This window comes from Pipistrellus hanaki (assembly GCF_964339955.1).
Source record: "Pipistrellus hanaki genome assembly, chromosome: 16".
NCBI lineage: Eukaryota > Metazoa > Chordata > Mammalia > Chiroptera > Vespertilionidae > Pipistrellus > Pipistrellus hanaki.
In genome coordinates this window covers 10096269-10107720 of record NC_140518.1, presented here as the reverse complement: position 1 = coordinate 10107720, position 11452 = coordinate 10096269, and the positions used below count along the sequence as shown (strand labels likewise).

The window sequence follows — 11452 nt, the reverse complement described above, 5'->3', positions numbered from 1 at the left end:
GGAGGAGGGCCGGGACCACCACCTGCTGCTGCCCGCTCTGTCCTCAGCACCCGCAGGGCCGTGGGCAGGGTGCCGGCTGGTGTCCGGAGGGTGGGCACCTGCAGGTGAGACAGCAGCCCTGAGTCCCCTGCGGCAGGCCCGGGCCCTGGGCCTCTGTGAACACTGAGTGCCCGTCCCCTGGGCAGGAAGGAGGCAGGGGCGTGGGGCAGTGGGGTGTCACGTGCCCTTTCGGGGTCACGTCATATGAGGCGGCTTCTAAGGCCCTGTCCAGCTCTGCTTGCACTACGAGGGCACTGGTCCCTGCTGGGCAGGGAGACGGGCTGGGGTGGCCAGGCCATCTGCCCCTCATGCCAGGACTCTCCTAACCGGGGCTGCACGGCCAAAGGGACCCAAGAGAGCAGAGCTAGAATGACCGGAGAGGACACTGCCATCTTGGTAGCGAGGGCCCAGCCTTCCCCCTCACCGAGCCCTGAGGGCCCAGCCACCTCCCAGGTGGGGTGCCCGGCAGCCATCTTCCCGGGGTCTCCTGTGGACGGCAGCAGGGGCATGGCTGCTTCCAGGTCCCCATGTGCCCTGATCCACCCTGGCCTGTCCCTTCACCAGCAGGCCCTGGGCCTGAGAACCCAGCCCCGGTTCTCTGAAAGGCCCCTTCCCCGGAGCAGCAGGGGGAGGCACAGCTGGGAGAGGGCTCAGAGGCGTGGCCGCGTCCCGGGAGCCGAGCCGGGAAGGACCCCTGAGGTCCTCGGGGCGGTCCTCCGAGGGCGGCCCCTGTGCCAGGAGCCGGGCCGTCTCCCTGGCCACGGTCAGGAGGGCCCGTTCTCGGGCCCCACCCAAACCCCCGTGGGACTGAAGCCAGCCGCCTGGGTGGTTCAGAGGCCCCTCTGTATCCGAGAACCTCTGGGCTGGGCCCGCGCCTCGTTTTAGAGAAAAGAAACGAGAGCGTGGACTTGCCCGAGGCCACAGAGCCAAGAACTGCCGGCTCTGGCCCCCCACGGGGCCAGCCAGAGGGCCACCCAGCAGGTGGCAGGGAGCACCTCCGAAGGCCCATCCGCCCCCCCCCCCGGCCCCCCCCCAAGCCCCCAGCTGCGTTTGCAGATGCCACCCCATCAGCTCCGGCCGCTGACCAGCCCTGCAGCGCTGGCTCCAGCGAAGGGCCCGCCACCCTCTGAGGAGCGCGCTGGCCCCGGGCCCCCTCCCTGACCAGGATGCAGTGCCGGGAAAGCTTTATTCCTGCTCCACGACACGACTGTGCACACGGAAGCTGACAATCAGGCGGTTTCACAAGGACCCCCCCCCCCCCGCCCCCCACAGACAGACACCACGGAACACGCCCGGCACCCCAGCCCCACGGCCCGGGGCGAGGCAGCAGCCCATCGAGCCCGGGTGCCGGCCGGACTATGGGAGGCTGTTCCCGGACAGGCTGCTCCCGAGGAGCCGCAGGGGGCGGGCGGAGGAGGGGCTCCCGCCATCGGCCTCGGAGCTGCGAGGGCCACGCTCGCCCTCCGTCTCAGCTGGAGGAAGGACGACGTGTGGGCAGGAGGAGGGTGGAGAGCGAGGGCGGGAGTGGGGTGTGGGAAAGGGGAGGCCTGGCTGGCGGCAGAGGATCTGTTTGTCACCACGTCCAAGACTCCAAAGCCACCGCCCCAGCCTCCAGCCGAGCTCGGTCCGCTGTCCAGGACGAGGGGCTCGGGGCTGCCCACGGAGAGGGCCTGGGGCATCCCTCCCGCCCCCGCGGACTGGCTCCCAGGAGGCCCCCCATCAGCCACCCTCCACCCCCTCCTGGGCGCCCACGCTGACGGAGCGCCCCTCTGCTTGTTGCTGTCCCGTCTCCGCGTGGCGGGGAGCCAGCCACGGTTTGAGGCTCATCTCCGTGACTTGACGGGGGCCTCGCTGGTCTGCCGGCCCCAGGGGCCTCCTGGGCATAGCACCCGCCTGGCGCTCAGCGGGGACCCCCGTGCGGCTGCGCGGGGACCCTCTCCGCCTCCAGGGCTCCGGAGTCCTAGGGGCTCTCCCTCCACAGCCTCAGGTTAGAGGCCAGCACGCGGGGACCCCTCCCCGAACACGTGGGCTCGGCCCCGGCCCCCCTGGCCCCTCCTCCTCTCCACCCACTCCCTGCCCGAGGCCCCTGCTCTGCCCGAGGCCCCTCCCTGCCCGAGGCCCCTCCCCGCCCTGCCCTGCCCAGCCCAGCGTCCAGGCGGAGGGCCCCGGCGCCTGCAGGCCTGTCCTTCCAGCCCCGGCCGGCTGTGCGGCCCCCGGAGTCAGCCGGAGGGGTAGTAGGGGGTGTCGCTGTGGTGGTTGTAGTCGGGGCACACCTTCTGCACCAGCCGGTAGTCCGTGCTGTAGAAGGCGATGTAGACGCAGACCACCTTGAAGGGCTGCGCGCAGCTCCAGGTGGCCGAGCTCTGGGCGTGGTCGCGGGAGCAGGTCTTGGCGGGGTCGTGGGTGCAGAGCGAGGTCCGGCGGCCGCGCTCCACCTTCTCCCACTCCACGCGGCAGTTGAAGCTCTTGGAGGCCTTGGCCTCGATGTAGATCTGCTGCTCCTGGTGGAACTCCACGGCCTTGCCGGGCGGCACGAGGCTGATGGAGATGTTGCCCTGGCCGGTGGCGTTGTGCCGGAAGTGGACGCTGAAGGTCCCGTTGCCGTGGTCCACGATCTTGCCCGTGACCAGCAGGTTCAGGGCGACCGTCTTGATGTTGGAGTAGAAGTCGCCCCAGCCGAAGATCTTCTTCACCTTGGCGGAAGGAGCGGGGCTGTGCTTTGGGTGGCTGGGGGGCTGCCCGAGGAACCCCCAGGCCTCCCCGGGGGGAGCCAGCAGCCCGAGGAGAGTCGAGTTGGTCATGGGGCGGGACCGCGGGGAGAGGTGGCCCCGCTTCCGAGGCACGCGGGGCCGGGGCTGGCTCTCGGGGTCATCGTGCTCGGGGTCCTCGGCGCCGGGGGGGCCGTCATCCTGGCCGCAGATGACCTGTGGGAGGAGGCGTGATGGGGGTGAGGACGCGGTCCCCGGAGGACCCACCAGGTCTGGCCCATGGCTCCCCACTGCCAGCATCACCTCTCTCCCCGCCTCTCCCACTGACTGGGCGCTGAGGGGCCCTGCACTGCCCACCGATGCTGGGGGCTGGGTGTATACGCTGACCGGTGTCACATCCCCTCTCCTCCCTGCCTCCTCCTCTCCCCACCTGCTTGCCTCTGTCCATTCTGCAAAGCCTAAAAGGATGGAGGGGGATTCTTCCCAGCGGACCTCGGCTCCAGAGATGCAGGGTCCCTAGGCGTGCCCCGTCTGCGGGGGGCGGACCTCACAGACCTGCTGGTGAGGGCAGCAGCACACATCCCTGTGCCCCCAGAGCCCGGGGCAGAGGAGAGAGAGTGAAATCCCCGGCTGATGGCAGAGGCACCGGCTCTGCCCTCAGAGAGCCCCCGCTCGGACACAGAGCCCCCCTCCTGTTCTGGGAGAGCCCCCGCTGGACCTGCCTCCTGGGACTCCCTGGTCTGCGGGAAGAGGGACACCATCCTCTCCTGGGGCAGCCTCTACCCTCGGAGGCAGGGGGAACCCGCAGACAGTGGAGTGAGAAAACGGAGCCAGGGACACTCTCAGTCTAAATCAGCAGGCCTGGGGGACACCTGGAGTGACTCTCACCCCGAGGATGGCCACGGGCGTGGAAAGCCTAACTGCCCCCGGGGCCGCTGAGGACGGCAGGCCCGGGCCTGGCCTGCACCGTGAGGTCGGGGTTACTATTCCCATTGAACAGATGAGGACAGCAGCGCTCAAAGGTTACATCGCCAGGAGGCTGTCTCAGGGCCAGCCCTCTCACTTCACCACACTCCCAGTCCTTTACCAGGGGTTTGACCCGAGCCCTATCCCCACCCCGAATCTCCTGTAAAACCGCCAAGGCTCCGTGGGACCAGCTCTGGCAGCCGGAGACTCCGGGGCGGCAGGCAGCGTCCTGGAGGAGCTGGGGGGGAGGGGGGGAGGCAGCAGGGCGGCCTGACCGAGCTGCTCTGCTCGGGACAGCTCTGGAGGGCATCCAGGAGACCGGGTTTCCTGAGGGCAGCCGCCTGGCGTGTCTGCTCAGCTTCGGACCAGAGCACTCACCCCAAGTGTCTGTGACCAGCACCAGGGGCGCCACTCACAGCTGGGGGGACCTGGGTTTGCTGGTGTCCCTGGGGATGAGGATGGGGATGCCTGAGGGCTCGGGTCTGGGGGGCTCCAGAGGGGTTTGGGGTCTTCATGGCCCTCGTTCTGGCTCTGGTCCTGCCGGTGGATGTGTGCAGGGACCCTGCCCGCCAGGCCCCAGGGGTGGGTGGGGCAGCAGGAGGGGAGGCTCGGGCGGGCGTTTGGACCAGGGGTCTCAGGGGAACGGGTGGAGGGTGGAGGGTGGAGGGTGGAGGGTGTGCGCTTGGCCCAGGGGTTTCAGGGGAACGGGTGGAGGGTGGGGAGGAGGGCGCAGGTGGGATGGGAGCGGGCAGGGTGCCTCCACACCACGCGTGGCCAAGGGGGCTGCTGCCCTGAGCAAAGGGGCAGGCAGCTCCAGATGTGGGGCTGAGGCTTCCCCACGGCAGGAAGGGGGTGGGGCGCGGGCGGCGGGCGCTGGGTCGGAGGGAGTTAAGCCCCACGCTGGGGCCTGGGGTGGGGTTCCCGGGTGTGGGGGGTGGGGGGTGCGGGCAGCCACGAGCGCCAGCACGGGAGCAGCTCTGGGCGCCGGCTCCGCTGCCGCGAGCGCCGGGGCGGGAGCGCCTGCCCAGGTCCTGTGGGGCTCGGGCTGCGCGCAGCGGAGGAGAGGAAAACAACAGGCGGGGAGGGCGGCGCGGGAGCCAGGGACGTGGGGCCAAGCCCGCCTGGACCGGCTCCGGGCGCTGGGGGACCCGCAGCCCCGGCCTCTCTGGGTCCCCGAGACCAGGAGCGAGCCCGAGCCCCCTGGACCCGGCGGGTCCCCAGCTCCCAACTCACCCCCGCTCCCCTCCGAGCGGCCCGGGCTCCGGGAAGGGGTCGGGTCACCCCGGGCGACCCGGCGGCCGGCCTTTGCGCCGCTGCAGGTCGCAGCTCCCGCCACCCGCGGCCGATGGGTGGGCCGGCCGGGCCTCCGCTCCCCGCCCCTATTAACCCGTTCCGCACCTCCTCCGGCCTCGGACCCGCCCTCTCCCCCGGCCTCGGGGCGCTCCCTGCATCCCGGGGATGCGGGGGGCAGGGAGAAAGTTTCCGGGCTCCGAAGCTTCCCGCGCTCTGCCCCCCACCGTCCCCCGAGCCCCAGCCGCCGGCCGCCCCCCGCCGGCCGCTCACCAGGTAGAGGCTGCCCTGCACGAGGAACACGAAGCAGCAGCGCGTCAGTTGCATCCTCCTCCGTGGCTCCCGCGCCCCTGTCTCTGCTCTTCTCCGCTCGGGGTCCCGGCCCGGCCTCACCCCTGCCCGCGCTCTTCAGGCGGCGCGCCGTCCCATGCTCCGCGGCCGGCGGCCCGCGGCCCTGGCTCCCGCCCGTCGCCGGGGACCGACCCCGCCCCCTTCGGTCCAGCTGTGCCGCCGCCGCCGCCCCCTTTCCCCGGCCCCGCCGAGCGCCGCGCGGCCCCCCCGCAGGTCCCAGCCGTGCGCCCCGAGGGGTCCCAGGCGCGCGTGGCTCTGCCGCTCCGGATCCGCGCGCCGCGGCCCCGGGGTGCGGGCGGCGCCGCTCTCTCCGCCCAGATGTGCTGCTGGGGGCCCGCGCGCGCGCCCGTCCCCAGTGCCAATCCCCCGGCCCAGACGGCCCCTCCCGCCCCGTCGCGGCGCGCCCCCTGGCGGACGCCCCTGGCCGCGCCGAGCCCCGCCGCCGCCGCTCCCGGCGCTGCGGCCGCCAGACTGGAGCGCTCCCGGCGCCCCGGCGGCTCCCGCTGCCTCGTCCCTCCTCCAGGCGGCGGCGGCTGCGGCTGCGGCGGCAGGTACCGAGCTCTCTCCCCCCCCCCCCCCCCCCGCCTTGTACCTCCGGCGTTAACTCCTGCCCTGCCGGCCGGGCCCGCAGCCCGGGACCCAGGACAGAGGGGGCAGGAGCCGGGGGAGGAGAGATTCTTGGTGACCCAGGGGAGGGACTACCTTCTCCATCCCTTAGGCACCTGCTGCTCTACCCTCAACCCCAGAAGACCTGGAATTTGGAAAGATCATTTTTCCCAAACCCATAACAATACAACAAACAACTTCCTATCGCAATCTCCCCCCACAGTCCAAAGTCCACTGTCTGTCTGCAAGACTTGCTGCGGTGCTGAGGGAAGTTCTTCTGGGCGTCTAGCCTGTCCTCCTTTGTTATAATGTCAGTTCCTTTCCTCTTCCACTTTACACAGTTATTTGGTATAACTGTTCTCTCCTCCCTCCCCCCCAACACATTCTCATTCTCTCTCTCTCTCTCTCTCTCTCTCTCTCTCCTCTCTCTCTCTCTCTCTCTCTCTCTCTCTCTCTCTCTCTCTCTCTCTCTCTCTCTCTCTCTCTCTCCCTCCTTTGACTAAAGCCCTGTGCGGGAATGGCCGCTAGGGGTTAAGCTGGGTTCTGGGGCTGGGGGCAGTGGGAAGCCTCCTGAGAAGCTGGGTAGAGAAGTGGGTAAGGACCCCAATGGCTGTTCCTCTATTCTTCACTCCGTGTCTACCTGTGACCCAGGCAGTCACTAGGCTGGGGCGTGGGCCTCCTATTCCAGCGGGGCCCCTGCTTATCTCTAGTTTCTGTGAACTTCCAGGGCAAGGAGGAAGAACAGGACCCCGATATGAGATTCCCAAAGGTGGGATTCCGCCCCCCCTACACACACACACACACGAATCTTCACATCTCCTCCTGGAACTTAGGGCCCCTTTAACCCTTAGGAAAAGCAGAGGCCAGGTCCTGGCACCCTGTGAAGGCTGTGAGGGTGAGGAAGTACCCAGCATTTGGGTGGACACTCTGCTCTGTGGCCCTAGCAGGTCTCCGGCTGCAGGCCTTCCCCCCCCCCCCCCCCCCCGCAGGCACCCAGCCTCCTCCCCCACCATCTGCCAGGCGGTGCGCTGAGAATGCAGATGAATCCTAACACCAGCCTGGGCCAAGGCGAGGAGGGAGACAGCTTCTGCAGAACCCAGACAGCATCACAGGGCCCTGCCTTCCCCGGGCGGCCTGGGCGGCGCCAGGTGCAGCAGCCCTTCCCTAATGAGGCCGCTGGTGGGCGTGGGAGTGTCTGGCCGAGGACCCCGAAGGCCAGGGGAGGGAGGAACCGCCAAATCCTGCGGGCCTCCGGTCCGGCTGGGAGGAAGAAGCTGTGGGCCTGAGCGTGGGCAGCTGGTTCCGGCTCTCGACTAGGCAGAGGCAGCGCTGGGCCGGCTCCCTGCACATCTCCAGACGGCCCTGCCCCCAGGAGGGCAGTGCGGGCCGGGCAGCTCTGGATTCCGTTCCAGGCCCGGCTGTGTGACCTTGGGCAGGTGGCTCTGGTTCTCTGATGCCAGTTTCCTGATCCGTTGTTGCAAGAACGAAACGAGATGACGTGTACAGACAAAGCTCAGGCACAGCCGTGGGAGTGCAATACAGGGAAGTTCTCGCCTTTCTGCTTCCCACACATTTGCTCCGGCTGCCTCTCCTGCCAGGCTTGCCCTCACTGCCCTCTCAGCCATCCCTGGCTCTCACCTCCTCCGAGTTTCCCCCTCCGCATTCATCCATCAGCCACTAATCAAGCCTGTCCTCCATGCCAGGCACCAGGCCAGGGGCTGGGATACGGAGATGAATGGGCACCATCCCTGCTGTCAAGGATCTCACTGGCTAGTGCTGAACTGAGACATGGAAATCAATGATTATCACTCGGTGTGGTGAGTGGCATCGCAGCTCTCTGTACCAGGCATTATGGATGCACCGATGATGGTAGAGACGGGAACAGGGTGAGTCAGAGGGGGCTTCCTGGAGGAGGTGATGCCACAGTGGTGAGGAGGAGCAAGCCAGGCGAGGGCTATGCCTGGCAGGGGGCGCTGACTGGTCAGAGGTCCGGAGGCCAGAAGTGGAAGCCATCTGCTGTTACTGGCACACAGAGGGGAGAAGAGGAAGCTGATGGAGGGTCTTATGTGTCAGGTCAAGGGGTTAGGACTTTTATGAGGATCTTTCGAAGGATTTTAATAAGGGGCCAGGCGAGTATAGTCAGATTTGCATTTTGGAAAACTTGAGAATTCACTGGGAAGAGGGGAGACCAGAGGGGGGAACCAGTTAGGAGATAAATGCAATGGTCTGGGACCCAGACTCTGGGGTGTGAGGGAGGGGGAGCCGGAAGCATCTTTAGGAGGTAAAATAATCGGGATCTGGCTGTTGCTGAGATGAAGGAGGAAGGGAGAGAGAGAGTCAGGTATGATACCCTGTGGAGAGCGGCTACAGCGTTTGGACAGGTTCAAGCCTGGGACTAATGAGAGGCAAAGCCACGTGCAGGTCCCCGCGCAATGACAGCCAAAGGCTATGGCTGTGAGCTTGATCTTAGGGTCCAAACCTGTAGCCCCACGTGGCTGAGTGAGATGGGCTGTGGGCCACGTATGTCCCATGGTTAGGAGTGGGAGAGCTGCCCATGTCACTCCTTCTAACAAGTGCCCAGGTAGATGCTACATCACAAACCTGTAGCCCTACATGGCTGCGGGAGGTGCAGCGAGTAAACAAAGCTTGATCAGGTGCATGTAACTGAGTAGATTTGAAACCCTCGAGAACGTTGTAAACATCTTGACCACGCCCTAACTTTGCCTCGTGGAATCAGGCTATAAAAGAAAGACTGGTTGTGGGCCATGACACCGTCTCTCTGCTCATTGGCAGCGTACTTCCTAGCTCCAGCTTTATTCTCTTGTCTGTCTTTAATCCTTCACCCCCTCTCCCTCAGGTTCACCCAGGGCCGTGCTGGCGCGGCACTATACCCAAGTTTCTAGCTTGGGCAACAGGCAGGATGCCTACTGAGATGGGCACCCAGGGGAGGGAAGGAAGATGGGTTCTGGGGAGAGAAGGTGGCAGGGCCAGCTTTGGGCCTGTCAAGTCTGGGTGCTGCTGGCCATTCCAGGGCAGAAGGAAGTCTAGCCTTGGGTGTGAGGATGTGGATATACAATGTACACAAGAGGGGCAAGCAGTTTGGATGGACACTGACACTTAAGGGGTGGGCTGAGGAAGAACAGCCCTCACAGGCCCAGGGCGGGAACAGGCAGCCACGGGGAGGAGGCAGGTGCACTGATGGGGCTCTCCTACTTGAGGGCACCAAGCAGAGCGGGAGTCTCTGCAAACAGATTCCAGGGCCCATCCCAGGGATGGTACATGGGAGCCCAGAGCCACGTATTTTCTTAGGCCGGGTCTCATCCCCGCTGATGGCGATGGAGGTGGCCTCTGGGCTTCCTACTTTGATAAACTCTGGTGTGTGTGTGTGGGGGGGGGGGCAGAGGGGAAGGGAGGGCGCTGAGGGGGGAGGGCGGGCATGGGAAAAAGGGAATGAGAAGCAGCTCAAAAGAGTGTAAACCGGTTTGGCTCAGTGGATAGAGCGTCGGCCTGTGGACTGAAAGGTCCCAGGTTCGATTCCGGTCAAGGGCATGTACCCTGGTTGCAGGCACATCCCCAGTAGGGGGTGTGCAGGAAGCAGCTGATCAGTGTTTCTAACTCTCTATCCCTTTCCCTTCCTCTCTGTAAAAAAAAAAAAATCAATAAAATAAATTAATAAAAAAACAAGAAACAAACAAAAAAACACACAAATTGCTAAAGAGTGTAGTGGCCTGCATAGATAGAGACAGAGCAGAAAACCGAGTTTGGCTGGGATTCCTCTGGCAACTGTATCCCGTCTCAGTCCCCACCGCTGCTCCCGGGGTGGGAAAACACAGCGGTGCTGGAGGTAACCCCGGGCAGGTCTGCCTCTCAGGCTCCCCTCTGTGTGTCCCGCGACTCCCCCGCCACGCCCTGCGGACAGCAGACGCCCATGGAGCAGGACTTGGCGCCCCTCGGCCCACACCCAGCCTCCCCCGTGCCCGTGTGCGCCCTGGCTGTGGGCTGGCTGAGCTTTTATTTGCTTAGCACGTCAGTGCCTTCACCTGCTTCAGTCTCACCCCTGGAAGAATCCTGCTTCCCTCCCCTCCCTGCCTCTCCGTCTCCGTCTCTGTCTCTCTCTGGTGGTGACCGTGCTGCAGAAAGAAAACAGCGCAGTGGGGGCCTAATCAGTGCTTATTGGATGAATGGAAGAGAGGGTTCCCGGTGGTTTGAAAGGCAGAGAGTGGATGCCCTTGAGCCAGCTGGAGCGGAGCGGTCCAGGGGGAGAGGTGGCAGCAGGTCATTATCATTAATAATCTCTCATGTTTACCTGCCAATCTGCGGTTTTAAAGGGCTACCGCGGAGTGCCAGGGAGAGGGGACTGCCAGCGCCCAGAGGGAGACCCTCCTTTCAGTGAGGGGCCCAGGATGAGTCCTAGAGAAACTATCTCGTTCTGTATGGATCAGGCCAGGTGGGAGGGGAAGGAAAGAAGCTTCCAGGCAGAGGAAGCAGCGATGAAAAGGCCAGCGATGAAAGCAAGCGGAGGTTCTGATGAGGCCGAGATGAAAGAATCATTTGTTCTACAAATAGTTATCAGGGCGTCTGCTTCCCTGTCGGTCCTGGGCTGGGTGTGGGGTACACCTGTGCTCGGAGAGGATGTAGTGCGTATTCGCACAGAGATGGCGGGCTCTGGGGGAGACAGGTTAAGCAGCCAAGCACAAGGAAACACAAGCTCGGAGGTGTGGGAAGTGGCCTGAGGGAGGACTGCACGTTCTGAGGCAGAGACACCGAGGAGGGTCCCCCGGAAGGAGTCAGGGGGCGAGTCTGAGAGATGGGACTCCTGAGATCTGAGGAGGAGGGGGCCTGGCCAGCCACAGAGCTGGGGAGGGAGGAGTCCCAGGCAGAGGGAGCGGTGCCCGCTGAGCCCGGAGAGGGGAGAGACGTTGGTGCTTTGGAGGAGCTGAAGGGATTGAGTGTAGCAGCGGCGGTGGGCATGGGCGTGGGGGTGGGCGTGGAGGGGGAGCCAGAGAGCCGGAGGGTGCCTGGGGAATGGACCTAGGGCTTTAGGGACCTAGTCAAGGTGTGGGGTTTCATTCTGTGATCAAGGTGTGTTGTTTGTTTTTAAATTTCAAGTTTTAAACAGGGGTCAGGTTTGCACGTGAGAACACTCACTGGGAAGATCCCTCTGACCATTGCATGGAGGGCGGGCGAACCTGGAAGCTGGGAGGTGACGGTGGCCTGAATCAGGGCAGACACCACTGGGATGGGAGGAGGCCATGACCTTGAAGGATGTTTAGGGGTGGAATGGAGAGCAGTTAGACTCCAGGATACAGTCTTGTGGAATCCCAGATGACCTCCTGGCTGGGGACACAGAGCAGGCCTGCAGGGGGAGAGGCAGCAGGGGGAGTGGAGGTGGTCCAGGGGGCTCAGGTGTGTGGCTGAATAGGTGGGTGCGGAGGGGAGTTCGGACGGGAGGTGTGTGTATGAGCCTCGGGGTCACCAGAGGTGCAAGTGTG

General features: G+C 65.2%; 1 protein-coding gene across 2 annotated transcripts; it reads right to left on the bottom strand.

Annotated features, from left to right (window-relative positions):
- Positions 1-2156: 2156 nt before the first annotated feature.
- On the bottom strand, positions 2157-5717 carry NXPH3 (neurexophilin 3). Of its 2 annotated transcripts, none has more exons than XM_084863631.1 (2): positions 5277-5717; positions 2157-2963 (listed from the first exon to the last, which is right to left on the bottom strand). In XM_084863631.1, exons 1-2 carry the CDS (start codon positions 5328-5330, stop codon positions 2259-2261), a joined length of 759 nt encoding a protein of 252 aa, XP_084719757.1. In that variant the 5' UTR covers positions 5331-5717; the 3' UTR covers positions 2157-2258. The 2 variants fall into 2 exon arrangements, with proteins under 2 accessions (XP_084719757.1, XP_084719756.1); XM_084863630.1 differs by lacking the exon at positions 5277-5717 and adding an exon at positions 3636-3841.
- Positions 5718-11452: the final 5735 nt, after the last annotated feature.

Coding starts and splice junctions, on each gene's coding strand:
- NXPH3 (XM_084863630.1), bottom strand. CDS start 3,740: ATGGGAATAGTAACCCCGACCTCACGGTGCAGGCCAGGCCCGGGCCTG. Junction 2,964..3,635: donor CGCCCGTGGCCATCCTCGGG/GTGAGAGTCACT, acceptor CTCCTCCCACAG/GTCATCTGCGGCCAGGATGA.